Here is a 26,578-nt window from a genome sequence, read left to right as displayed (position 1 = left end):
CGGAGACACTGCAGCAGCGGCGAGGGAGCCGGGCGGGCGAGGAGCAGAGGAGGCTCCGCCTGTGCGCGCACTGGGTCCTAGCGCCGGGTGCACGGGCTCCCCCTCCCGCCCCTGCCCCGTCTCTTCAGCACCAGAAACCGCCGCCTCCCGGTTTCTCCACACGTGGGTGCGCGGAATCGGCCATCTTGCATCCCTTACAGCCTTGGCCAAAGGGTCCGGCCAGCACGAGAGAGAACGAACTTGCCCTTCCCTTCCCACCCTGCGTGCCTTCAGGTGTAAGTTTTGGGCGTAAGAAATGGGCGCTCCCAAAAGATCTCTTGTTCCTTACGGGCACCCGCTCGGAACTGTGTATAGAGAGCCTCAGGGTGAACTTCACCCAGTAGCGGCACTCTGGACAGACACTAATAGGATGTTTTGTATAAAACAACTTTCGGGTTGTGATCTGACTCACGATTACCGGCCAGAAAGGAACTGACCGGTTTACTTCTTCCAAACTGCATTTTCTGGTCCAGATCACAGGAAAGTATGAACTCTTTAAGGAAAACGGAAACTTCCCCAATCTTGCACCTTCTGGGGTGTTTCCCATTGCAAAGGCCATCGGGCGTGATGGCTGTGGGGGATGGTGGTAATCATATCCAGCACATCTGGTTATCATCAGGCTGGAAAAAGACTTGAGCAGGGAAGCCATCCTCAGCCCGTATGATTTACACCAGAACAATTGCATCAATACAGACAAGAGCAGCTGCGTATTTTGTTTCCCCCCCCTTCAAATAACACAGATCCCCACTGTATTCTTTTTTTAAAAGTTAAGTACTGCTTGCTGCATTTGGAAAAATGCAGGATGCTTACCCCTACCAGATTTTTCTAACACACTCTTCAGCACTTCTCACAGGCATTAGATGTCTGCCTGTTTGAAAGATGTCTGCTTCCTGTTTAGCTTCTCCAGGTCATTTTCTGGGACTGCTAAGTCAGACAAAGGCTCGTTCCCATAATGAGTGGGTGGCAGCTGGGCTGTCATGGCACCTTGCAAAATCCATCAAGTGAGAGGTTTTTCTCCCCCCTTAGCCCTGCATTTCTTTTCTAGTCACCTGGCTTCTCCAGCTAAAGCCCATGTGGTTTCTAGTGGCAATGCAATCAAACTGAGCTGCTGTAAAGATGACCTGGACAAGGTGAGGAGTAGAGGGAAACTAATTGTCCCTGCGTGACATTGCCCATTTGTTTCATCTGTGCTTTCCAAAACTCAACAAGCAAATCTTTTCCCCACCCCCTCCATAAAAACAAGTACAAAAAAACCTGCCAGAACCAGGGTCTGCCAAGTTACTGTATTCAGAAATATTTATAAAACAAAAATCCTAGGAGTAAAGGTCTAGTTAGTATTGGGGGGGAGGGGAACTCTGCACACAATATCATGGAAGTTAAAAAAATATCCTAGGAGATGGTAATGGCAAACAACTATATTGCTGCTCCAAAAATATGTTTATATCATCCCCAGGAGTCAAATTCAATTTGAGGTGGCCTCAGCAACAATTATGAATGAATGGAGTTTAACAGAGGTTTCCATGTATCCCAAACTCTTGTTATCATCTATCTTACAGTCTACTTATAGATTAACTTTCCTTGAAACAATGATCCCAAGGCATTGATCTAGTGTGTGCTTTTGATGAGGCTTTGCTTCCCTAGAAAAATGTGTTTCATTGAAAAGTTACCTCATTACAATAAATCTCTCATAAAAATTAGGATCAATAATCATCAAAGGCACAAAGGGAACATCAAAAGAATCTCCAAAGTAGACACCAAAACTGAAACAATCACAGCAGACATATATACTATCTATATATGTCAAACAAGGAAGTGCAGAAAACACTTCTCAAGGTTGTGAAGCCTAATGCAATGATTCATTTAAAAGGATAAATAATTTGTAAATAGAAGAATTTACGGTGGAGGAGTGGAGCAAAAAGAGAAGCTTTCCTCATCTCCAAACAAAATTTGAATTATATGATACCTCAGCAAGTGCAGTGTTCCTAGGAATCCATCATAAACTTTGACTAAGTAACATTAGCACATAAGGTTTTGCTGACTCCAGTATCTTCCTTCTTTTGATCCCACTGTGGCTCTTCTTTATTTTTATAAACCCATGGGCAACCTTTGCACTAAACAGACTAGACTTGGGGGGTTTTTTTCCTCACCCTCCAGGACTGCTTATTTTTCACTGAACTATTCTATCAGCTGAAAAGAAACAATCTGTCTACTTAGCATAGTAAAAATATTCTGTCCACCTTCTTCCAGTTTAGGCCATTTCCTTATCATATTCCCAGCTCGCTAGTTGCCTCTTTTCAAAATAAAATATGTGGTTTCTGAATTGCAGCAATAGTAGTTACTCTCTTTTGAAATTCCCTCTAAGCACAATTAGGGGACAAGGAACAGAAAGAAAGCAACTGCACTGTGCTTTGAATGTCCATTATTTGCATCTGATTACTCTACTTCCAATGTTCCAAGTATTAGGAACTCCTAAACAATCAGAGCCCACAAGGACGAAGAATTAAAAGACATATTTTATTAGGGCACCAAATGTGGCAAGGAATCACAGACTCCTAGCTGAACAGCACAGTTCTGAGAAATACATTTAGAGCAAAACACAAATACTAGGTCTTTGGTAGGGGTTCTTTGGGGCCACCACTGGCCTCAGAAGCTGTGCGCTACAATATATATCAAGTTGTGTTCCTAGGTATAGAGTCCCAGGTTCATCTCATGATGAAGAAGCAGTTTTTGCTAGTGTGAAGAAGCTGGATCTTGAAACTCTTCTTTCCTGCATGGTATTTCGAAGTAAGCTTTTTCTTGCTCTGTGGAAACTTAACAACACAATCCTTTAAATAAGCCACTCACTTTCTGTGGCAGGGGGTCTCATATTTTTATTACTAGCAAGTGGTTTGGAGGAAAAGAGATTTAGGGTTTGGGGATATATATTTTTTATTTGGAAAAAGCAATTGCATTGAGCAACATGGCTGGGAATAGATGTCTGTAGGACTTGGGAGTGGAAATACATGATACATAATGAACAAAAGGCAGAGCCAACCTGATTCTGAAAGTCTTTTGCAAATGCTTTCTCAGAGAAGGGAGGGCAGAGGGATGTTGGTAATTACATTGCAAAGGGGACAGAAAGTAATGCTAGTGAACTCTGGGGAAAGCTGCCCCCCCCCACTTTCCCCTGTAGCATTAATAGCAAGTTTTCACTGAATTAATGACTTCTAGGGGAGGCCAGCTGATGCTTCCTTTCAAGCATGCTATCATTTAGGATCCTTTACTAGGGAGAAACTTCTTGAGACTTTCTTTGGCTGAAAAGGACACAGAACTCTACAGTATCCTTCCCTAAGCTGGTGTCTAGAAGTCCTGGACTTCAACTCTCCAAATGTCTAGCAATTTCAATCACAAGTTGGATGGAGTCTGCAGGAGATAAAAGTCAAATACATATGAAGAACACCAGTTTAGGTAAAAATACAATAGTCGTAAAACCTCCCAAAGTACTAAAAGGACCCTGAGCATTTTACCCTTTTCCCTCTATGGGGAAAAAATGGTCAAGTGAGACATCTGGTCTGGGAGCTCTCTCAGGACAGGAAAGAGGGATGCAGAGTTTGGGCAGGCAGCAGCTTGAGCACTTAAGGTCTCCACCTCACACGTGGGAGAAAGCATGGCTCTTGCACAGTGGCTTGTCCTTTTTGGAATAGAAAGTCTTGCCTTCCAAATTGATCTGGCAGATCTGTGGGGAAAAAGACATTCTCCGTTAAATTCACATCAGTTCCTCACTCCCCCTCCCCTGATTTCAGCTTAGTAAGAAAGGCCTGGGTAGATGATAGAAGGGTGGGGGGAGAGAATCAGTCTGGAAAACTCTGCCTACTGCTACTATAAATGCACATTGCAGTTGCCCCTGAACATTCATTATAACTGTATGTCCTCATTTCCTCCAGGAGCTCTGCAACAGCAACCCTGCAAGGTAGGCTGGGCTGAAAAAGAAGACTGGCTCTACGCCACTCAGTGACTTTCCATGGCTATGGAAAGCTTTGAAAGGGTCTCTCGGCTCCTGATCCGACATCTCAGCTGTTGTGCTACGTTGGCTCTCCGTTATATTTCTTCAGCAGGAGACCTTCATGTTGCATAGCTCCAATCTCAATGCACAGGAAGAAGGAAGCACATCTGAAAATATGTCTTATGCCAGCCAGTCCTGCCCCTGGCTGGGAATAATAGCCTGCAGTTCTTTTAGAATACATTTCCCTGACGTCCAGCAGAAGTTAGTAGAATTAGATTAGTTAAAACTTGAGAGAGGGAAAGAGGGGAGAAACTGTCTTACCGCACAAACAAAGCAAGTGTCATGCCAACTGAAGCCCAGGGCCTCAAGGAAACGATCACCGGCGTCTATTTTGAAATCACAGCCACGGCACTTGGTTCCAAACATCTTGTCATAATCTTGCACAAAGGGGAGAGATAGGAGGACAGGAAAATGACATTATTCCCGAGCCAGCATTTTCAAACACAGTATTGTACCTAAGCTGGGGAAAAATGGCTTTGCTTGCACTGGCTCCCATAACGTGCATTTCCTATGGAAGAGAAGTTTGGATGGCTTGGTGAGAGGGCCAGGCCCCCAAAACATCTAGAGAGGTCCCAAAGCGTTCATATACTGCAGCTTTATTTTACTTAAGGAATGCTGAACATCAAAAACTCTCCATGGTTCCAGACTGGAGTCCTTCTCAGCCCAGAAGATTCTGAAAATTCAGCACAGGATCTTCTGGCACTGCTTTTCTAATTTGTTATTAACATGGCAATGCTTCAAAATAATTGACAGTTCATTGGTTCTTTCCAGTGCCTGCACTCCTCAAGTATACCACCAGCTCTACTTAACATCTTTTAGTCCAATCTACAAGTCTGCTATTTCCATCCTGGGTTTCCTTCTGCTTCTATTCCATTATTTGACCTCCCTCCCCCAGCTCCAGCTCCCTGCTATTATAAGCTAAGCTTATAGTCTAAAACAACTGTGGTGCTTGTTGGGCTAGAGATGGCCGACAATCCTCACACTCAAGTCAAGCAAGGCTACACATGCTATTAAGAATCCTGTGCACCATCCCCACCCATTTTCTGATGAAAGGCAGCTGCTTGTTCATCTGGGAGAATACCAGATTTGTTCACAAGCATCCAATAACGGAATGGAGGTGGGAAGAGTGAGCATTTGGTTAGTGAAATTACATCCCTCCCCCTATTTCCTAATGGAATATTCCAGAGCAGCACTGTTCAGAACCAGAATGAAAGGAGGGGGGGGGAGGAAAAAAAAACAACAATTCCCAGCATGCTTGTGATGCAGGTACTAAACTATCATCTCCATAGTAACCCAGCAGAACTTGTACTGCCCAGCAACCATCAACAAAAGGTGATCAAACCAGGGACAGAGGAGAATTGCACGGCAAATATTTCATTTTGCAAGCTCTTCCTGCTGCCCCAGGATAGAAAATCCAGGGCTAGCAATACATTGTATGATGTATGTTTTCACCCAAGGCTTTCCTTTTCGGTACAAGATACTCGGATGCTACCAGGACCAATCAGGACGCATTCCATCTCATCAGGCTGGAACGGCAGCTAAAGGCTTTCAGAAGGCTTGAAACGTGGAGCCGTCCCTCAATCATTCGGTATGCAGTACCTCTCTCGCAGTAGGGCTGCCCCTCTTCTATGTAGAAGGCACGATTGCGGATGGGTGTTCTGCAGGCAGCGCAGACAAAGCACTGAACGTGCCAGGTCATCTTCAGAGCATGCATAATTTCCTAAAGCAATACACAGGAATGTGAGTCACTCCAGTGAATGGATGCACTTTCTTGGCCAATATGAGGAGATAATTAGGAAAAAAAGAGCTTTATGGGGCACTTAGCATTGAACATGCTGTACAGCCATCATCTTGATAATCCTAGGCCAGGATGTGCTCAGGGAAGAGGCTGGAGTAGGCAGGAGATTGATAAATATGCCTGGAGAAAGAGGAACCAGGAAGTTCTAGCTTATAGCTCTTAATCTTCCAATAGTTTAGCACTCACTTCTGTTCCAGGCCTTGACAAAACAACCATATTGCTCTCTCCTATGGCATGAACCACCCTTGAATTAATACAATGTAAGCTTAAGGGTGGCCCTCCAGTTCTTTCTGGACTTCAACTCTCATTGGCTCAGCCAGACTGACTAAAGAACTGGAAGGAGGGGAACTGTAAGTCAGGAACAGCTGAAGAGTTAAGAGTCATCAGGCTTTCCTAAGTGTCCCTAACTTACAGCATACCTGAAGCTGTAACCTGCTACCCCAAAGGCCACATTTCACCTGAACTCACCCCTGTAATCTTCTTCTTGCACTTGACACAATTGGGGGCAAAGCGCATGTCGTAGCACTTGGGGCAAAAGATGGAGCCCTTTTCCTCAAAAAAGCCACCCTCATCAAGCATCTTCATGCATTGTGAGCAGGTGAACTCTTCTGGGTGGTAGTAGCGCCCCAGAGCCATCAGGTAGCGCCCCCTGTTGGAAAGCAAAGAGAAAGGGTTGGTGGTGGATTGGCAGCAACTCTCTTCAGTTGCTCTCTCACCAGCCTCCATTACGCACATTGCAGGAAGCCAAAAAGCACACTTCTGAGACTCCACTTCACAGATATTCAATCCTCATTAGCAAAGGCAATTCGTACATTTATCTCCTCAATCAAGTGATGAGAGAGAAAAGAGAGGAATAGCAGGCCCCACTAGATGCTGCTAAAGTACAACCGCCAGCATTTCTAAGCGCTGGCCATGTTGGCTGGGTTGCTGGAGCTATAATACAGCAGCAGGGGGAGACCTCAACGAGTTCCCCACCCTAGATGAAAAACTCCATGGCTTACCTGATGATTTTGTTGCACTGAGAACAGATGGGTGTTTTGCTAGCACTCTCCGGGGCTTGTTGTGCAGCCTGGACAATGGAGTTGCGGTTCTGCACAGGCGTTGGGGTAGCTGGCTGGCTGTGCGTGCTCAGCACAGTGCTAGTTTTATCTGGTGCATATCGCTCAGCAAAGGAAGGATCCACAGCCCAGGGTGGACGACTAGAAGGTCCTGTGATAGGTGCAGGCTTTGGAGCAGTAGAGCCTGGAGGAATTACACACAAGGTATCTGGCACTTCACGTTTTATGGGGTGTTTGTGTGATCCAAAATGGGCAAGGCTAATGCTATGATTCTATGCGGGTCACCGGGAATACCTTACCCTTCAGCTTTTCTTAAGGGAAACGAATAAATCTGCTTCTAATCTATGCATGCACAACGGACAATTAAAAATTAGCTCAGTGTTTTACAGAGTTGAAAGCTGTGGCAGCTTCCACAATCAGGAAAGGACATTCCTTTGAGGTTCCCCCCCCCCACCCCTCAACTTTCCTGCTGAGGGACCATCATTCCAGCTGCCTTTCTCCCTAGCATGCAAGGCTCCTGCTTACCATATCCAGGCTCCACTGTCAAGGCGGGTGCAGAAGGCAGATCTGGCATGGAGACCTGGCTACAAAATAACCAATTAGTTCCAAATGACCTGGCCTTTTACCTTATACTCAAGCAGAGGCTGGCCCTTCATATACATTTAACAGAGGAGAGAACCCAACCTAAATTCTTAGGCTTGGGAGGGAGGGGGGGTTCCCCATTCTCTATTCCAGGCAGGAATTAAAACCAGGACAAAGAAAGCATAGGCTGAGTTCTCTGTGTAGCAGTGACCCCTGTTGGCTGGTTTGGTTCCCCAAGGTAAAGGAAGGGGAGTTCATGAAACTAAATGGCAAGTGTCAGTTCTGAGCCCAAAAAGTCCAAAGCTGGCTGAGAAGAAAAGTATTCTTCCAATTTATGTGGAAAGGTGGCATCCCTCTTTTGCCCTCCACAGGACCAAGGACAAGTTCAATTTAACTAGCCTCAAAAGAAGGTTTAAAGAACTACTGTACATAGCGCTGAGGGCAGGGACTGTTGTCTCCACATACCCTCAGAAGAAAGAACATTTATTCCTCTGTGTAGTTTCCCTTCCTAAAAAGAGACACAGGAAACAACAGCCAGCTCTTCTCCAAGCCCACCACATTCCTCCAGGGCAGTCAAGATTGAGTCAAAGGCTGTGTCTTGCACGCTTACAAAGGAAACCTCTCTTAAATAGTTGTTCTGTTGGGGCAGTTCCTGAGTCATTAAACAGTGATATAGAAACAGTGCCTGGTATTAATGTTGTAGAAGAGCAAACTCCACTAAGGTTCCCTGCAGGAGGTGGTAGGACTGTCCCACTCAGGCGGGTTAGCAGAATTGAAGATCCAGATCAAAACAAGGCACAGAACGTTATCCAGTACTTCTGATTGAAGGCATTTGCGACTAAGTCAGGAACAACAGTAGTTGGCAACTTTTACTTACACTTAAGCTGTGTCTGGTGTAACTGTCAGGAGGAAGCTTTATAAAAAAACCAAGCTGCTTGAAAGCACCCACAGAACACCCCATCTTTTCTGAATCATACTGGAGTGATGCTGAACTATATTCTTAACATTTTAAGAAAATTAGCCAACCCAGCTCTTGCTACCTTTATCTCTCTTTGATGATTACATGCTTTTTGTGCTTTTTGTGATATCTGATAAAGTATGCTGGGAGGACAGGGTGAGGATGTGATGTATACTTTGGTACAGCTTCGTGCTGTTTTCACACACAACTCTAGTCAGTGGTGTTTCAATGGGATCATATGCCCACCCCAAACCAACAGGATAATAGGACCATGCTAGATTTCCCCAGATGTTCAGGCCTTGTGCCTGAAAAAAGGACATCCAGCTTATACATAGATCATTGAGTAGAAATAAATCATCAGTGTAGAGCTTAGAGGGACATTTCAAGGCCAAATACTACCGCAGGGAGGTCTGAGGCAGAGAAGAGGTGAAATCAAGTGGCAGTTTGTGTTTGTGTGATGAATCACAGAGGAAGCCACCTCAGCCCTGGAGCCGGCCTTTCCCAGCAGATGATCCAGGAGGAAGAGAGCAAGACGCTACCTGCACTTCAGCAGAAAATGCGGCCTGCAAGGAGCAGCGGGCCTGCACCGGAACAGAAGCTCACCAAAAATAGAAAGATAAAGAACTGAAGAAATGTCAAATGAAGTAAAGAGGCAGAGCACACTCCTGGAAGGGAAACTAAAACACAGATATCCCAGGATGTTCATCAATTATTTCCTAAAACACCTCCTCAGGGTGCAAGCGCACAGCCGCCCCCCCCCCCACCCATCCCATGCAACAACTGTGGTATGTGATTTTATCTAAACTCTACCATTCTGATTGAAAGTGATGGACTGTAGATCTGAAAATGATCACACACAAACACCTTTAAAACACGGAGGCAACGTTTCTTCACATCAGAGACTGTCATGTTTGGGGAATCTCACATATTTGTATCACCAGGCAGGAAACAGAGGGGCTTCTCTCTCACTCTCTCTCTCTTTTAACACAGATTGTTCCATACACTTAAGATCCCCCACCTGCAGTGAAAAGTGGCACAGCTCAGCAAGATCTGCCCCACATCCTCCCAGGCTGAAGAGAACAAGGGAATGCTGGCACCTTAGAGAGGCTGTGTAGTGGTTTGTTCTGCTCTAGATCAAGGGACTTTGTCCTTTTCTTTAAAAAAAAAATCCACATTTACCTCTACTCATACAATGATTTGCCCAAAGGGTATTTTTTGTTTCTCTGTTCCATGATAAGAACAGAAGGCTCAACCACCATCCTGTTTCTTACTCACTATCTAATAATGTAATCCTCAGAAAACAGTCCACAGAGGAAAGGGGGGGGGGGAGAGAAAACTCCAGATTGCTGATTGGTTTCTGCCCCCAAAGATGCCAAGATAAAACGGCATCTGAAAACACTTATTTCTTAAATATATATATACAGCCATAACTTCCAAAGACTCACAGCTATTAGCATCACAACAAAAACCAGACAAAACAATAATTAAAATATCCCTAGTAAAATAAATAAATATAAAGAAAATGAGGAAAGAAACAGTAATCAAGTCATAAACAAAAGTCTATTGTTCATTAGTTTATGGAAGGCTACCACAGACAGAGCTAATCTAGAATAATCCAGAATACTTGTACGATTACTAAGAAGTGTCTCCTGGACTTCACCTCACAAATATGGGACGCTATCAACATATTTCCTCAGGATAGTTGTATTAGATAGGTCAATTCTAGTTGGAGAAAATGGTTTCGCAAGATACCAAAGTGGCAAACTATTAAGTGTTTTACAATGTAGGTTAAAACCAGCAGTTCGTCTTCCACTCATAGTACAGATATAATATGCTCATGGCCCAAAAAAAAGGTAGATACCAAAGGGACCACTGTGTGTGCTCGAACCAACTGCAGTTACTGAATGGTCTTCAAAAGCAATCCATGCAGATCACATTGCAGTATTCCAAACAAGCATTAACAAGGGCCCAAGTCTCCATTATGGTCACACTCAAGATAGGGTTACAATTGGCATACTAAATGAAGATACAAACCTCTCCTAACCACAACTAACTACATCTGCCCATCTCATCCAGCAGAAGGTTTCCAAAATATAGATCTCCTTCAAGCATAGTGCTCCATCCCCCGTCCCACCCCAAGAAAACACTGGAACCAACAAAGAACCTCAGTGAACAAACAGCAACTTCACCAGTGGATTCATCTTTAACCTCCTGTTTTATTCTATGCAGGACGCAAAACCTCCAGACATCAGGACAAGGCTTCAGTGGCATCTCTGGCAGGCCCAGGATAGTAAGGTATTATCTGCATATTTACTATCTCACCTCTGAACAGCGGATTACCTTTTCCAGCAGCTTTATGTTAATGCTAAAAAGACTGGAAAAGATCAAACCTTGTGCCACCCCACAAGGGAATGATTATTGACCCAAACTGTTCTCTTAATGTCAACCAACTGGAACTGAGGAAGAAACAGTACCACTGTAAACAGTGCTTCTACTCCCCACAATTAACAGTCCTGAAGCCACAAAAAAGTCTCTAAAAGGATCATGAAGGATGCACCACTTCTGTGCAAATCTCAATAAAATCATCAGTTTGAGTGGCCAACTCCAGCTCTGTCCTATGCTTAAAACTAACCTTTAACTGAAATACATTTAAATAATCTGCTTCTACTAGACTGGTCTTCAATGAATCCTTGACAAACTTCTCCCCAGTGAGTTGGACTAGAACAGATAAACAAGCACCCAAAGGTACAAGAACATGAGAATTACTGTGGAAAGGCTAAGAAGCCATTGCAAAACAATTCCAGCATTTGCTGGGTGTTAAATGCAATTTCTACTTGTAGTCCAATCAATATTTAAATTCTTGCATCTTTCTCCTACCTGCTCAGTATACATGCCTGCAAGAGACTCTCTTTCGGGTGGAATGGGAAGTTTTCATTTGATCCATGTTTTGATAACAGCCAGATGTGGTATCAAGTTGTTTGTTTTTGCTTGTGTGAGAACAGTTCCCAACCACCCACTCAAAAACCTTCCTTAAAAGGAGGTGTCGAATAGCTGTCAAAAATAACCAGATACTGTACGGGCACAATCTATTATCCACGAAAGCCTCCTTCAAGACTGCTGGTATTGTCATCTTCCAAATCCAGCCAGTTATGCCCCCACCAATACTGTAGGTCAAAAGGATAATATGGTAAGGTGTCACCTGAATCACCTCACTGGGCATCACCCATAAAGAGTCAAAACATCAGCAACTCTGAGTAAATATATCAGAAAATGCTGTGTGAAACAGCTACAATGGCCAAGAGGGAACTACACCTATTCATGCTCCCCAAGAGAGACCTAGACATACAAGATGAAGCTTCTAATCAACAGCCCACCAATGCCAGTTTGGTCTAGTGCAGGGGTAGGCAACCTTGGCTCTTTTATGACTTGTGGACTTCAACTCCCAGAATTCCTGAGCCAGCCATGCTGAGGGAAAAGGGAGAGGTTTTCAAGCTGAGCCATGCTGGCTGAGGAATTCTGGGAGTTGAAGTCCACGAGTCATAAAAGAGCCAAAGTTGCCTACCTCTAGTCTAGTGATTAAGGCAGCAGGCTAAAAAGCAGAGACGGTGAGTTCTAGACCTCCCTTAGCCATGAAAGCCATCTGGGTGCCTTAGGCGAATCATTCACTCACTCTCTCCTTAACCCAGCTCACCTCACAGGGGTGTGGTTGTGAGAAAATAGGAAGAGGAGGATATGTTGCACATGTTCACTACCTTGAACTATTAATAAAAATAATAAAGACAGGATATAAACAAACAAACGTAACAATGGAGAGCTGCACATTTTTACTGCCATGATAAAGATTTGAGTTTGAGCTCCCACCCATATACTCCGGTTGAGTCCTTGTTTTTCTCCGTCAACACTCCAAGTGTCACATTTTCTGCTTCATCTCTCCCAGAGTTCCTCAATAATTTAAGACATACTCTAGGAGTAGTGAATGCAGTCTTGTCAAGAGTCTGAATCACCTCTTGATGCCTGGCAATAAATGAAATTGCCTATCAGGTGCAGAGAAATTTCTCAAGTACCTCCCAGAAGCCTGCCTTGGACAGACCATTTTAATAAGCTACAGCATCCACAGAAGTCCTCAGTAGCAGTACATCTCAAATGGACCAGGAAACGATCTGATCACAACAAAGAGATAGATACGTCCTCCACATCTGGATCACAGCCCAACCATTTTGAGGAGAATTAATGTTCGATATAGGCCAATCTGCATGCATAGGAGCAGTGGTTATTTGAGACAAGCCTATGGTTGCCAGTTGCCACAGAGGCCAGCAATCTTCTAGTTCTTCCAGACCTAACCCTTAGAGCAGGGGTAGACAACCTTGGCTCTTTTATGACTCGGTGGACTTCAATTCCCAGAATTCCAGCTGGCTCAGAAATTCTGGGAATTGAAGCCCACGAGTCATAAAAGAGCCAAGGTTGCCTACCCCTGCCTTAGAGCATAGAGACTGATGTCAACCAGCACCAGAAAGTTAGAAAATTCCAAGCTTACAAGTGAACAGAGACTGCTTTCCCAACTGCATCCTAAGTGACCTTTCAGATGACACATAGGCTGATACTCCACTGAAGAACAATTGCTCACCCACGGCTTGGTTTAGTTCACCAGTGACTCAGCATCTCCAGTTTCAGTAGCCTATGCAATAATAAATAGGCGGGAGCCAGATATGAGAATAGAAGCATTTATTTTTACTACAAAATGGAAAGTAGTAAGCGAGTCTCCATCTAGACTGCAAAGTCTTGACTACATTTCAGGCACTCAACAGTGGGCGGCTACAGCACTGTACAGATAATTCTGTATCAGGCACGTAGGCCAAACATTGACAACACTCTTACAACACAGAACTGTAGTCAACAGAGGAGCACGTAACATGCCCTCCATTAGGGAAAAGGACATATCTCGATGCAGAAAGAGAGAGAGAGCAATTCACCCCTCTTCCTGAGTCTGCTCTGATCCCAGCAAGAGCATCTGTATGGCACTTCTCAAACAGGGTTGTTGTTGTTGTTGTTGTTTGCAAATTAAGGTGCCTGGGTATAGATCAAGTGCAAAATAGACATCTCCAATCAAATTACGGGCAGCAAGATAGTTTTGCAATCTCTCAAGATCTCAACAGCCCACCCAGAGAGGAATGTCTATCCTTCCCTGAAGGTAGCAAACAAACCAACACTCATAGCCAAGGGAGCAAGGAGAGGGAAAGGATAACCATGGCAGGGTGGAAGACCGGAGGGAAGACCCATTTTCTCTAACAGTTGTGGAGAGGCAGAAAGGGGGGGGGGGTGTTACCTGGAAAAGAGTGTTTCTCCATTTCCAGTCCAGTGCTGAGAAACTATATCAGAAAGCGGCAATGGTACAGCCTTTACTGTTCCAAGATTCTATGCCGCCCAAGGAGATTTTTGAGTTGGTTAAACTGAGAACTACCTGTGCAGGTATTGGAGACTAAGACCAAGGCTCAAAGACGAATTACACTACTGTGTTTCCTTGGGGCAGTCATTCTTCCTGCACCCAGCCCTGCATTATGACTGCATTGTGAGGAAAGGGCAGAGAGCCAGCCATGCATGTGATCTTACATCTTCCTTGGAAGAAGGCTAGTTTATAAATGTCACAAATGCCTAAACAAAAACAAATGGCTAAAAATGCCACCTTTTCCTGTAATGCTTATTCAGGAGGGAATTTTTTTTTTGACAGCTCATAAAAACAAGGCACAGCCTGAGAAATCCAGATGTTCTTTCTTGCATTGGTAGAAAATGCCAGCTGTATAGGGGTACATGCTGTTTCTTAATTCGGGAAATAATTCCCACTTCAGTGGAAATAGCTTCCTTGCATCAGAACCTTTCTTTAAGGTGGGGAATCTAGTCCTCCTCTCCAATGGTAAAGCTGGATCCTAAAGTTTCTTTCCACAGGTGCAGGAAGTGAGGCGTGGAATTCAAAGTGCGAGTCTGTAAAACAAAAGTCTCCTGCTTATTTCTCATTCCTAACTAAGTAATTCTCCAGCACAGGATCAATCCTTACATTCCAGGAGTTGGGGGGAGGGGGGGGGAAACTTCCTATTTTCAAGTTACACTCAACAGCCGGAAGGAAGCAGGCAGAAATGTGCCTTCCCTTGTAACATCTGCATGGGCATACAATCAACAGAAGGGCCGAGTCAGAAGAGCAAGACAAGATCAGTCTACACATCCTAGGAGAGCACATTCAAAGAGGTAGCCGATCGCTGGTGGTGCCAGTCACGCAGGTGAGTGTAACGGGGGCTCTGGAGTTCCAGGACAAACTTTTCTCTGGAAAAAGAAAATGAAAGGGAAGACAGACAGTGGAGAGGAAACAGTAGTGGGGGGGGGGAGGAAGAGGAGAGAGAAACAGAGTGCATGCAGAACGCGCATCACACAATGCCCAACCTGTTTCAATGGTACCCCATCCTCAAGGGGTACCATCCTCTCTCTCTCTCTCTCTCTCTCTCTCTCTCTCTCTCTCTCTCTCTCTCTCTCTCTCCCCCCCCCCAGCAGACAATAATGCTGTGAAGCAAGTTATTCATACACCACGTCAAATCAGTAACAATTAAACAACAATTTAAGCCAGGGGTAGGCAACCTCGGCTCTTTTATGACTCATGGACTTCAACTCCTAGAATTCCTGAGTCAGCTATGCTGATTCAGGAATTCTGGGAGTTGAAGTCCATGAGTCATAAAAGAGCCGAGGTTGCCTACCCCTGATTTAAGCCATTAGCTTATGATCTAGTCTGTCATGTGAACCCAGAAAACTGGCTTGATAAACCATGGTTAACTATGGATGTATTTTACGAACTATTTGTGGTAAGAGAGAAAAAATATCTCTATAAGCAAGTCTGAAACCCTAAACTCATCTCAGCTGCATCCCTATAGCACTTGAGGAACTCAGGCAGAAATCCTCCAGCTAACCCTAAGAAATCCACGCCCCAAAGGTCTGGCCCTTCTTACCTGGCCGCCTTAAGATGCTCGTCATCTGGGTCTCGCACTGGCAGCAGAAGAAGGAAAGGAGAAAGAGAGAGAATCAGAGTTTGGGCCAACCAGGTTGGCACATGGAAAGAAAAAAACAAGATTTAATTAGGGCTATCCCCAAGAGAGATGGGGTCTGGGCATAGTAGTTGGGGTGAGGGAAGCAGAAGGAGGTGCCTGCAGAACATTTAGCTGCATCCCCAGACAGATTGCATAAGGCCAAGGGAGCATCCGCAGGAATACAAGGGGGGGGAGGAGGAGGAGGAGGAGGAGGAGGAGAAGGAGGAGGAGGAGGAGAAGAGACAATGCAAGCATCTTACACTGACCATGGAGACTGAGCGAGAGAAGGACCACAGCTGTCACCAAATCTCAGGCACCACTGCACCCGTTTCCTGAAGTGGCAGATCTGAAAAGCTTGCAATTTCTCCTGAGTCTCTACCGGGAACTGGCCACTGCCAGGGATGGGGAAATTGCCGTGGCCCTTAAATAGTTTCCACCGAAGGGGCACTTACTGAATTCTGTTCCTGTGAGATGGGCCAGAATGCGGAAGGAAGGAGACTGAGTAATCCCAGTCCGTGGTCGCCAGTCCTCTGTGTCCTCAATAAGTCTCTTTTTACTGGCATCGCTGGGAAAGAAAGCCGGCAGGCTCACCAGCCGCAGAGAGTGCCTACAAACGGACCAGGGCACTCAGCCACAACTGCACTAAAAAGAGAAGTTGCCAGCCATGCATTGCACACAAACACACACACATACACACAGCAATGAATCAAGACAAGGCCACTCTAAAGGGCCGGATAAATAACCTGTCCTTCAGAAGTAATAATGAGATCCTGAAGCTCACCCCATCGGTCCCCTGTCCACAGTGGTTATTAATTTTCTGTAGCTAAAGAAATACATCAGCTGGAATTGCAGATGGCTGACAGTCCAGAGAGTCACAATCTTAACGGATATGAAGGGTGAGGGCTCCGAAGGCTGCTTTTAATATCCTTCCCCGCTCCCGTGATTCTACTTACTGGGAGGAAGGGAGACCAGGCGGACCATACTCTGGGAGGAAATAGGAAGCTCTCGTATTTGCACTTCCTTCAATCAGAAGGGAAACCTTTTCATCAGGGGGCTGATCACCTGACTGGGGAAAGCTAGAGAGCTGATATGTCACTGTTAGCATCAGTGGCAAATTATTTTCTAAACGCTGCTCAGCAGTGAACATAGATGGGCTCTGAGGAGCGGCACACAGCTGACTATCCCTGATGTAAAGCTGCAGCCATTTTCTCACCTCTGATTAGGACGTACTGCTTCCGAATATGAAGGCGATGATTAGGGAATATAAGCGGTAGCTGTGAAGTGATTTATTCTAGGTCCTTTCTGTATCAATGTCTTCAGCCCTTTCTGTGGCCATTTTTTAAAGCAAACCCTTAAAATATAGAGTGTCTGCCTGTACAGCTCTTACTGTGAACTAAATCTCATTTTGTTTTGTCCCGATTAGTTGTTAAACGTCAGCAAAGTTCAGACCTTGTTGTTTTTTTTCCCCTAAACCAATCAATGCATGGAAATCCTTTCTGCAGGCCAGAACAAGGGGGGGAAATGTGTGCCAGAACAGCCAGCAGATTGTAAGAAATTCCTTCCAAAATCCTGAGAAGCAAAGAAAGACTATTTGTGTGGGGATAAGGGTGTGTGAGTGTGGGGTTTATGTGGGTGTGTCCTGGCAACCCCCCTCTACAGAAAGGCTACAAAAAAAAACTAGTGCTTGCTACCCTGAACATCACCAAAAACCTTCTGGTTGTCTGCTGTAAACACAACAGCCATTTCGTAATTGTAAATTGCAATCTGGCTGGAGGGAGGACGCTTCACAGTCTTCAAGGCCTGGCTGAGGCTCCCCATTTGACGGAGGGGAACTATAAACCCAAGGACATGCAAAGCAGTACAGGTAGAGAAAACAGGACAATCAAAGAAAGCAGGAACACTTTAATCCTCACCTAAAGAATGGCTCAAGAGAGAGATACCTCAAAATATATGATCCCACAAAGGAATCACCTCAAGAGGGAAAACTGGATTTTCTTTCGAGGACGGGAACCACCAACAGTTAAACTGTAATCAGGAGTTAAATATGAACTGCTTCATGGGCTGGTGTGTTGATTCTGAGTTAACAAAGCACTGAGTTTGTTAACCGGACTACTCCAGTGCTGCTAGATTAGGGCATTAGGCAGTTACAGGGCTAGCTAGACCAGGGGTAGTCAACCTTGGCTCTTTTATGACTCGTGGACTTCAACTCCCAGAATTCCTGAGCCAGCTTAGCTGGCTCAGGAATTCTGGGAGTTGAAGTCCACGAGTCATAAAAGAGCCAAGGTTGACTACCCCTGAGCTAGACTAATGTTTTACTTTGTGAGAGAGACAGACCTTGAATCCTGAGCGTCCGTGTCATAAAGTGGCCTAGTTTGCCAGGTGACGCTCTAATACAGTGATGGCGAACTTTTTAGAGTCCGAGTGCCCAAACTGCAACCCAAAACCCACTTATTTATCACCGGGTGCCAGGTGGGCGTGGCTGTGGTAGTCATGGCAGATTGGGTGGGTGTGGACAAGGTGGGCGTGGTCACCTTGATGTTGCTCATGGGGAGGGACGCCTGTGGGGGCCGGGCAGGGTTGGGGGAGATCCCGGGGGTCTCTGGCAGGTGGGGTGGTGGGCAGGAGGCTCATCCTGCTGGGTGAGGCTAGGCAAGGCGAGGCAGGGCGGGGGTACCATTGTCATAGGGCAAGGAGAGGCAGGGGCCAGGGCGGCTGCTGCCTGACACCATCAGCCACTGCACACAGAGGCCAGTGAGTGCATGGGTGCTGGGATACATCTGGCCATGTGGGATACATCTGGCCATGTGGGACCTCGGCGAGTTAGCGGGCGGCTGGTTGAAGAGGGACGGTTTCCATCTCCGGGGCATGGTGCACGTGCCCACAGAGAGGGCTCTGAGTGCCGCCTCTGGCACGCGTGCCATAGGTTCGCCACCACTACTCTAATATATCCTCTTAACCCGAGTTGTTTTTTTTTAAAAAAAAGACTTGAATTGTAGCCATAGGTGTCCCAGGGCTTGTTCCCGGTAACTTTGGAGAGGAACATTTGCAAGCTATGAGGCAAGAACATCCAACATGCAGTACAAACATTACTGACAGAGCCATCCTAGCCCTGGACTCTATTCCCAAGTCTTACTGGTCCTCCAGGTAGTAATCTCCATAATCAGGTGGTGGGTTATCTGCGGGCACAGCCTTCACCTCAGGTGGGTGAGCAGTCACCCTGAGGACAGGAATAGCAAAGGATAAGAGAAAGCAAAGTACCAGTCAGGTAAGAAAATATTATTCCCTCCCAACATAGCAAGAACATTCACAGGTCTGCTGCTCGTAGGGAGCAGTTAATGTCCCTGGAGATATCTGGAGCTTCCCTGCGGAGGAGAGAAGCCACAAGCTCCCTGCCAAATTTAGCACCAATTCCTCACCCTTATCTAGGTCAGGCAGTCACAGTTATAGATGAATGTAGACTAGGAAGAGCTGCACCAGACTGCTGTCCCAGCTGCAGGCAGAAGCACCAGAACCCTCTTTTAGAAATCAAATCTTTTTGGTAACCTTGACCTTAAGGCAGGGGTAGTCAACCTTGGCTCTTTTATGACTCGTGGACTTCAACTCCCAGAATTCCTGAGCCAGCCATGCTGAGGAGAAATGGAGAGGTTTCCATGCTGAGCCATGCCGGCTCAGGAATTCTGGGAGTTGAAGTCCACGAGTCATTAAAGAGCCAAGGTTGCCTACTCCTGCCTTAGGGTAATATGGTTTCTTGCCATATAAAGAGGTCTTTTCACCTCCAATTATTCCAATTCCCAGGAAAATGGCAAAAACAGGACCTTCCTGCATGAAGAGGATTTGATCAAGAAGGTGCAAATGAATTCTGCTTTTCTTGCTAGGTGAAAACAGCCCATCTAAGCCCGTTGTGGGCTTTAAAGCTCTCTATCCCCTCCCATCAAAACAAACTTAGGTTTTCTTTAGGAGAGGAGAATTTCCCACTCCTTTCACCACCATACTCCACCCCCCAAAAATGGGGTGATCTGGGAAAGGAGAAATCTGACATGGAAAAACATCATGCAAATTAGCAAAAAAGGCTACAGAGAAGACCAAAAGCTTACTGACTTGTCAGGATTCTGTGCCTGCAGGAGAGAAAAAAGAGGGAAAGAGAAAAAAGACAGGAAAGGCAGACAGATTAGAATCAAAAGCAGAGAAAACAATGCTCCCCTACTCTCTGAGTAGGCAACAGGTGGCCTTCAATCAGGGCATCCACAAGAGTCAAAGCAGCAGAATGGCAGGCACAACCAGCTGATTGAAGCCCAGCCCTTTTTAACATGCACTGCAGGCAAGTAAAAAGGAGCAAGGCTGTGATCACCCATTTTGATTCCACTGACACCCCTTCCAACCCTGGATCCCCCTACTTCTGTTATCTCTAACATGACACCCATCTTAACCAGGAACTGAAACCTCAGCATATTTGGAAGGCTCCAATTTGAGAAAGAGTATATTAAATCATGACAGGTGTAATCACCAATCATCATAGCCTACAACAGTGATGGCGAACCTTTTAGAGACCGAGTGCCCCCAAACCACCCAGCCCCGCCTCCTGCCCACCATCCTCTCTGCCCCCACCCCGCCTGCCCGCAGAGCCACCCACCGCCTCCACTGCCTGCCACAGATCGCCCAGGCGGCCCTGCAGCACCATGGCAGCCACGCCTTCTGCCCGTGTCCCGCAGCAGCATCTGCACGTGAAGGGGCATGAGGGCGGAGTCTTGTCCCTGCTGCCCAGCGGCCATGTTCTTGGCTGCGCTACTCCGCACAGGCTGAGCATGGGGACGACTCTCCTCCAGGGGGGCTGCTGGTGAGGAGGCCACAGGGGGAGGTGGGGCTGGGGCGACGGCATGCATGCCCACAAAGAGGGCTCCGAGTGCCGCCTCTGACACGCGTGTCATAGGTTCGCCATCACTAGCCTACAACAATGCTGAGTAAGCATGTTGTGTGGTGCAATCCCAAACAAAATCTAGGACAAGAGTCTCCCATCCAAAGAAGAAAACCCTTACTTTCTAAAAATTCTCATTTCCAAACAAATTAAGAGCAGTCCTCACTAGTTATATTTGCATACAAGTGACAGAAAGTTTATAGAAGCCCTCTGCTGAAAACTACAAAGAAAAACCTGGTCAGTTCACAATTGAGTCTTCACAACTTCTTCTGTACTAGAAATTGTTGCACAGAAAGCTATCCCTTGCTAGGGAAATGAAGTAATGTTGAAACAACTAAGTATTCTCATTAGTCCACCAGTACCACTAATTAGCTTAAATAAATAAAGTAAGAAACCAGCTGAATACACCTAGTTAGAAGAGCTCACCTAAAGCATCTTTATTTTCAGCAACCTCTGAACTGCCAACAACTTGCATGCAGTTAAGCACTTAGGGTTGTCTTCCACACTTTAGCAGCTCATCCTGGCAGAAAAAGCAGGCCAACGTTGCTGATTCCAAGCATATTCTTTTCCCCCTCTCCTTTTCCGAAGTTTATTAATTTTACCGAATTAATCCCCATCCATCCTGCATCCACCTATTTTATAAAGACAGGCAATAATGAATGTGTAGATGCAGATTACTTGCTATAATATGCTACCATTACAATCAAACTATCTGAGATAAGAATTATTTGGGATTGGTCGGTAAAAAGAATTACAGGTACAATAGAATATTTTCCCTGGGACATTGCATTATATTTCCAAATTCATCTATTGGGTTTTCCAGAACAGGTAAGAAGACTCAATTTTAAAAAGTGAGTTGTTATCATTAAAATCACAATTTACTGGGCTGCCAGTCTGACATTCTGGACTGAATGAACATCATTAAATTGGGGAATGGTTTTACTTAGGAATTGCAATATCTTTTTCCAGCCACGAGAGGTCACTGCAACATTAGAGGTTTACATTTTTCAATGGGGAGGAGGGGCATTCTTACCCACCAGGTGCCCCTCAGTGGAAAGCCACACATGCACAAGTTTGCATCCACAGGTGTATAGAGGAGGGCCAGTGTGCAGAGTTTCACAATCACATCACTACTCCACCCTCACCCCATCCCAGATGGCTAGAAGCACAGCAACATACCCATTGTGCTGTGTGGTGCAGACGGATGCAGGAGGGACATACTGCACGGGTTTCGTCGCCCGCACGGGCTGAGTGCTTGGAGCAGGGTTAACTCCAAAGGGCCGTGCTGTCTTGTTGAGGGCAGAACTGGGAGTGAAGTTATATTTGGGGAGCTGAGAAGAAGGGAGTGCGTCCTAGACAAAACACAAAACAACAATGCCCAAGCTGGCATGGCAGGCAGCATGCAAGAGCACCCAATAATCAGGCAGAGCCAGAGGCCACGGTGTCCCGGATGGAAGCCAGGCCATTCTTTGAGCACCAAGGCAATAAATACAAGCTGGCACAGAGCAGCTGCAACGTAAGCCAGTGGTCCATCTCTCTCTGCCTCTGTTTATTCCTAAACGGGCACTGCCTTGTTCAGCAAATCCCTTCAAGGGCAGAAAGGGCCCCTCTATGGCTGCCCAGAGGGTTTGCAGGGAAGCAATCAAGGTAATCAACTGCTTTCCATCCAAACAGTGGAAACAGGCATTTACACGGGCACATGCTGACGTTTTAAGGAGCAAAACCAAACCATGCAAGTCTCTTTCTGTAAGCTTCATCTCGTTTCCCTCTTCCACCAATGGACCTGACAAAATGAATGGGGTCTTCCAGGGCAGCCCTACCAAGATCTTGGAGAAGCCAGGATCTGACTGTTTGCCTCACTACTGCAAGAAGCAAAGACCCTGATTCAGGGATCAACATGCCCGCCCCCTACTTGTAGCTTCAAGCTTAATCCCCATTTGTCCCTGAGAATTGTACACAGCTACGCCAGGATAATGCCCACATCCAATTTCTGACTTCTGAAGTACAATTTAAAAATAAGCTAACAATGAGCAGTGAGCCGGAAATTCAGGAAGGGGGGAAAAAAAACAAAAGATCCTGCATTCTATAGTTCTTTAAATTGTCATCCTATATCAGAACGTCACACTTACATAAAATTAAAACACCAGATTAATTCTAATTCTTAGATTAATTCTAAGAAAGAGTATAAGGAGAGGAGAATTTATTTATTTATATACTTAGTAGTCCTCAACATACAACCATTCATTTAGTGGCCGTTCGAAGTTACAACGGCACTGAAAAAAGCGACTTATAATCAGTTTTCACACTTAACAACTAACTGTTGTGGCATCCCCGTGGTCAGGTGATCAGAATTTGGAGGCTTGGCAACTGGCATGTACTTATGACGGTTGCACTGTCCTGGGGTCATGTGATCACCATTTCTAACCTCCTCAGCTGGCTTCCCACAAGCAAAATCAATGGGGGAAGCCAGATTTACTTAACGACCGAATGATTCACTTAGCAACTGCAATCATTCGCTTAACAACTGTGGCAAAAAAAGATCATAAAACGAGAGAGAGAAAAAATCACTTAACAACTGCCTTGCTTAGCAGCAGAAATGTTGGGCTCAGCTGTGTTCATAAGTTGAGGGCTATCTGTATCATATTTAGCAACCACTCATCTCCCTCATAAAACGACTCTGGGTGGTTTGCCAAACTCAGATGCAAAAACAAACAAAACACAGCATTTCTACTCATTGCTGAGAGATTCCAGTTGGAATTATTCAGGAACTCAGCATGAATGTCCATTTAGACCAGGGGTAGGCAACCTTGGCTCTGTTATGACTTGTGGACTTCAACTCCCAGAATTCCTGAGCCAACCATGCTGGCTCAGGAATTCTGGGAGTTGAAGTCCACGAGTCATAAAAGAGCCAAGGTTGTTTACCCCTGATTTAGACTAAGAAGGCTCTCTTTATACCTCAAGATACCTATATCTATTATTCTTTTGGTTATTAAAATAACTATCTGAACAAAGATTGTCTGGCTTAGTTGCAAAATGTCGCATGATCAGAACTTTCAAACTCTGGAATATTTTTCACATTTCTATCCAAACTATATATGGACATTTATTATCCTGCTTTTGAAACCCATTATGTAACTATGCATTGCAGTTTTCTCTGTAACTAAGAGGCCACCTCCAACCTTATTTCACAGTTTCCCAAAGAGAAGTGAGAGACACAGATAGAAACAGCCACAGACGCACCTTCTGAGGTTTGCCTAGGAGATTCTGGACTCTGCAAGAGAAAAAGGTTGTTAACAGAGGCACTGCCTAAGAGGTTGAATTCAGCTACACAAGTTACAATCAAAGCTTTCTGCAAATCAGCACCTTTGCTGCAAGGGATCTACGTTGCTGCAACCATCTGTAACCATGGAGAGCTAAAGCAAATTAGTATATGCAATGCAGCTCCTTTCACACCATAAGACATCTGGAAAGGAAGCTTCGGGAGAGAACAGTCATGAGAATTTAGATAGTTCAATGAGTGTGTCTGTTGTTGTTTTTTTCCTCCAGACTGTCTGGAAATTCCTGCAGTGAAGAAACAGTATTTCTCCTTTGCATTCTAACCTACTCTCTTTAAAAAAAACGATTTCATCACTTCAGATCACTCTCTTGTAAATATCACCTTGGGTATTTGCATACTCTATGTACTTCCATACTGCCAAAAGAGTAGCAAAGATTCTATAGTCCTTGTTTAAAGACTGCCTTGGATAGCAATCATTCAGTTACTACAGTGTTGAACAAGTAACTTTGCAAGCAATCATCATTTATGTCAGTGGTTCTCAACCTTTTTAATGCCGCGACCCCCAACTGGTCGTAAGTCGAGGACTAAACCGGTCGTAAGTTGAGGACTAAACCGGTCGTAAGTCGAGGACTAAACCGGTCGTAAGTTGAGGACTAAACCGGTCGTAAGTCGAGGACTACCCAACCGGTCATAAGTCGAGGACTTTCCCTGCCCGGGAGCGCTGCGCATGCGTGGTTCCGCCCCCTGTGCCGGCCGAGGCGTAGCTGGCAAGCGGCAGAGACGGAGCAGGCCGACCACCAGCTGGCCCAGCTCAAGGGAGGTAAGGCACCCGCTGGAAAAGGGGAAAAAAATGGCAGACAGCCTTGCTTGGTGACCCCTGTGAAATGGTCGATCGACCCCAAATGGGGTCGCGACCCATAGGTTGAGAACCGCTGATTTATGTCCTTCACAGATCCACAAAGCAAAGGAAAGCTGAAGTAAGATTGTAAGCACAGTAGTGGTTTCACTTACAACTGCTTTGCTTAACAACCAAGTGTCTGGTCACGATTGTGTTCGCTAAACGAGGACTGCCTATATAGTTGCAGACTGAAAATAACAGGGGACATAAGATGAAACTGAAATAAATCAGATGTATGGGCTTTCCTGTGCTTTTGCATTATGACAGAATCCTGACAAACAGGATTTTTTAAGAAAGGACTATATTGAATAGTAACAATTGAATAACACAGAAGAAACAACGACTAATAAGACATAAATAAAAAACATTATAGGTAACTTTCTAATAACACATTCTCCACTTCCCTTTCAGATATTTCCCCAACTACTAACCATAACTTAGATATACCGTACAAACTTATTAAACATATAAGGCTATTGCTAGTATCTGATTCAATTCTTTCATCTATTTTTTTCATTAATCTCATAACCTCCTTCCTAAAAACCGTTATTTCAAATGTCTAAAATTTTGCCCTGCTGTATAACATGCAGTCTATATGGAAGTCATTACTGCACACATGTGGTCAGACTTCTATTATGAATATATATTGTCAATTTTGCCGTTGCTGCACATACTCCAATTATGGCCTCCCAATCTGGTATCGTCAGCAAAGACCCTCTTTTCTAATGTTGTGCCAAATTTGTTCTTGCAGCTGTCAGCACATATCTTAGTGAATTGTAACATTTTTGATTTTTTTTTTCTGGGGTTGTATCCAATAAAAATGTTTGTGGTTTCAGTTTAAATTTTATTTTTAGGATTTTCAGAATGTTTTGATGTATTGCTTTCCAATACTGTTGAGTTTTTGGCATAACCACCACATACGATAAAATGTTCCTTCTTCGTTGTAACATTTCCAACATTGATTGTTATATGATTTATCCAACTTGAAAATTATTGATGGAGTCATAAACCATCTGTAAAATATTTTATATCAATTGTCCCTTAAATGATAACATGGAATAAATTTTATTATTATTTTTTTTGCCATAGTTCTTGCCATTTTTGTACTGCAGTTATGGATTGTTTGAGTTCATGTTATCTTTCTGGGGGGGGGGGAATCCTGTCACATGACTCTTCCTTCTTCCAGATGGCAAAAACATGGTTCTTATGAAGAACACATATATATTATGGCATATGTACACATACAGTGCATATTGTAGTAATTCTGTATTATCTAGATTTTTATGCAGGAAAATCACAGCCACAAGCAAATATTGCACTAATTGGTAAGAGAATTAATAAAGCTGCTGCAGAATTAAGGCAGCAGAAAATTAATATTGGGGCCAGGTTTATGCTTTAATTCAGAAGATTCTTAAAACAAATATATAACTGAAAGTAGAAGTTTTCCTTTTAGGATTATTGTATAAAGATCTTGAAAAAATTGAGCTTTGTTATTATATATTTTGACTGCAGCTAGAATTTTATATATGCAAATATACGTCAACTCCTGCAATGAAAGAATGGATGAAAAAAGTGATGGAACTAACAGAGATGGTAACGTTAACTGTCCTAATTAAGGAAAAAATGTATCCAATTTGGTTTCTACCTGGAGACTGCTTCTGGATTTTGTGCGCAAAACAGAAAAAAATAAATTTTTGACTTTGGGTTTTGATGATTCTATTAGTTTGTTATAGAATTTATAGTTGTTTATATAATTACTAATTATATAAAAGTAGAAAGCTGAGATTTTAACTTTACTCTGTATCTTAAATGCACCCAAAACGTTTTTTTCTTTCTCTCACATCTTTTCCCCCTTTTTTTCCCCTCCTCACTTTCCCAGTAGTCTTAATTTTCACTTGTTTTTTATATTAAGATAAACTCCAATTAAATTTATATTAGATAGCAGAAAAA

General features: G+C 44.5%; 1 protein-coding gene across 1 annotated transcript in view; it reads right to left on the bottom strand.

Annotated features, from left to right (window-relative positions):
* Positions 1 to 2,535: 2,535 nt before the first annotated feature.
* PDLIM7 (PDZ and LIM domain 7) overlaps positions 2,536 to 26,578 on the bottom strand; it is a 53,965-nt gene continuing 29,922 nt past the window's right edge. Inside the window, exons 4-15 of the mRNA XM_015820399.2 lie at positions 23,694 to 23,724; positions 21,599 to 21,805; positions 19,640 to 19,656; positions 18,675 to 18,758; positions 15,994 to 16,148; positions 15,464 to 15,500; positions 12,841 to 12,845; positions 6,881 to 7,151; positions 6,348 to 6,528; positions 5,681 to 5,801; positions 4,343 to 4,458; positions 2,536 to 3,754 (exon numbers count right to left, since the gene is read on the bottom strand). Of these exons, the coding sequence (XP_015675885.1) occupies positions 3,668 to 3,754; positions 4,343 to 4,458; positions 5,681 to 5,801; positions 6,348 to 6,528; positions 6,881 to 7,151; positions 12,841 to 12,845; positions 15,464 to 15,500; positions 15,994 to 16,148; positions 18,675 to 18,758; positions 19,640 to 19,656; positions 21,599 to 21,805; positions 23,694 to 23,724 (1,312 nt within the window). The 3' untranslated portion in view covers positions 2,536 to 3,667. The remainder of the gene's footprint in view (positions 3,755 to 4,342; positions 4,459 to 5,680; positions 5,802 to 6,347; positions 6,529 to 6,880; positions 7,152 to 12,840; positions 12,846 to 15,463; positions 15,501 to 15,993; positions 16,149 to 18,674; positions 18,759 to 19,639; positions 19,657 to 21,598; positions 21,806 to 23,693; positions 23,725 to 26,578) is intronic.

The sequence above is a fragment of the Protobothrops mucrosquamatus genome, unplaced genomic scaffold, assembly GCF_001527695.2.
Source record: "Protobothrops mucrosquamatus isolate PMUCROS unplaced genomic scaffold, P.Mucros_1.0 scaffold1124, whole genome shotgun sequence".
NCBI classification, from domain to species: Eukaryota; Metazoa; Chordata; class Lepidosauria; order Squamata; family Viperidae; genus Protobothrops; species Protobothrops mucrosquamatus.
This window is presented reverse-complemented; position numbering and strand designations above follow the sequence as displayed.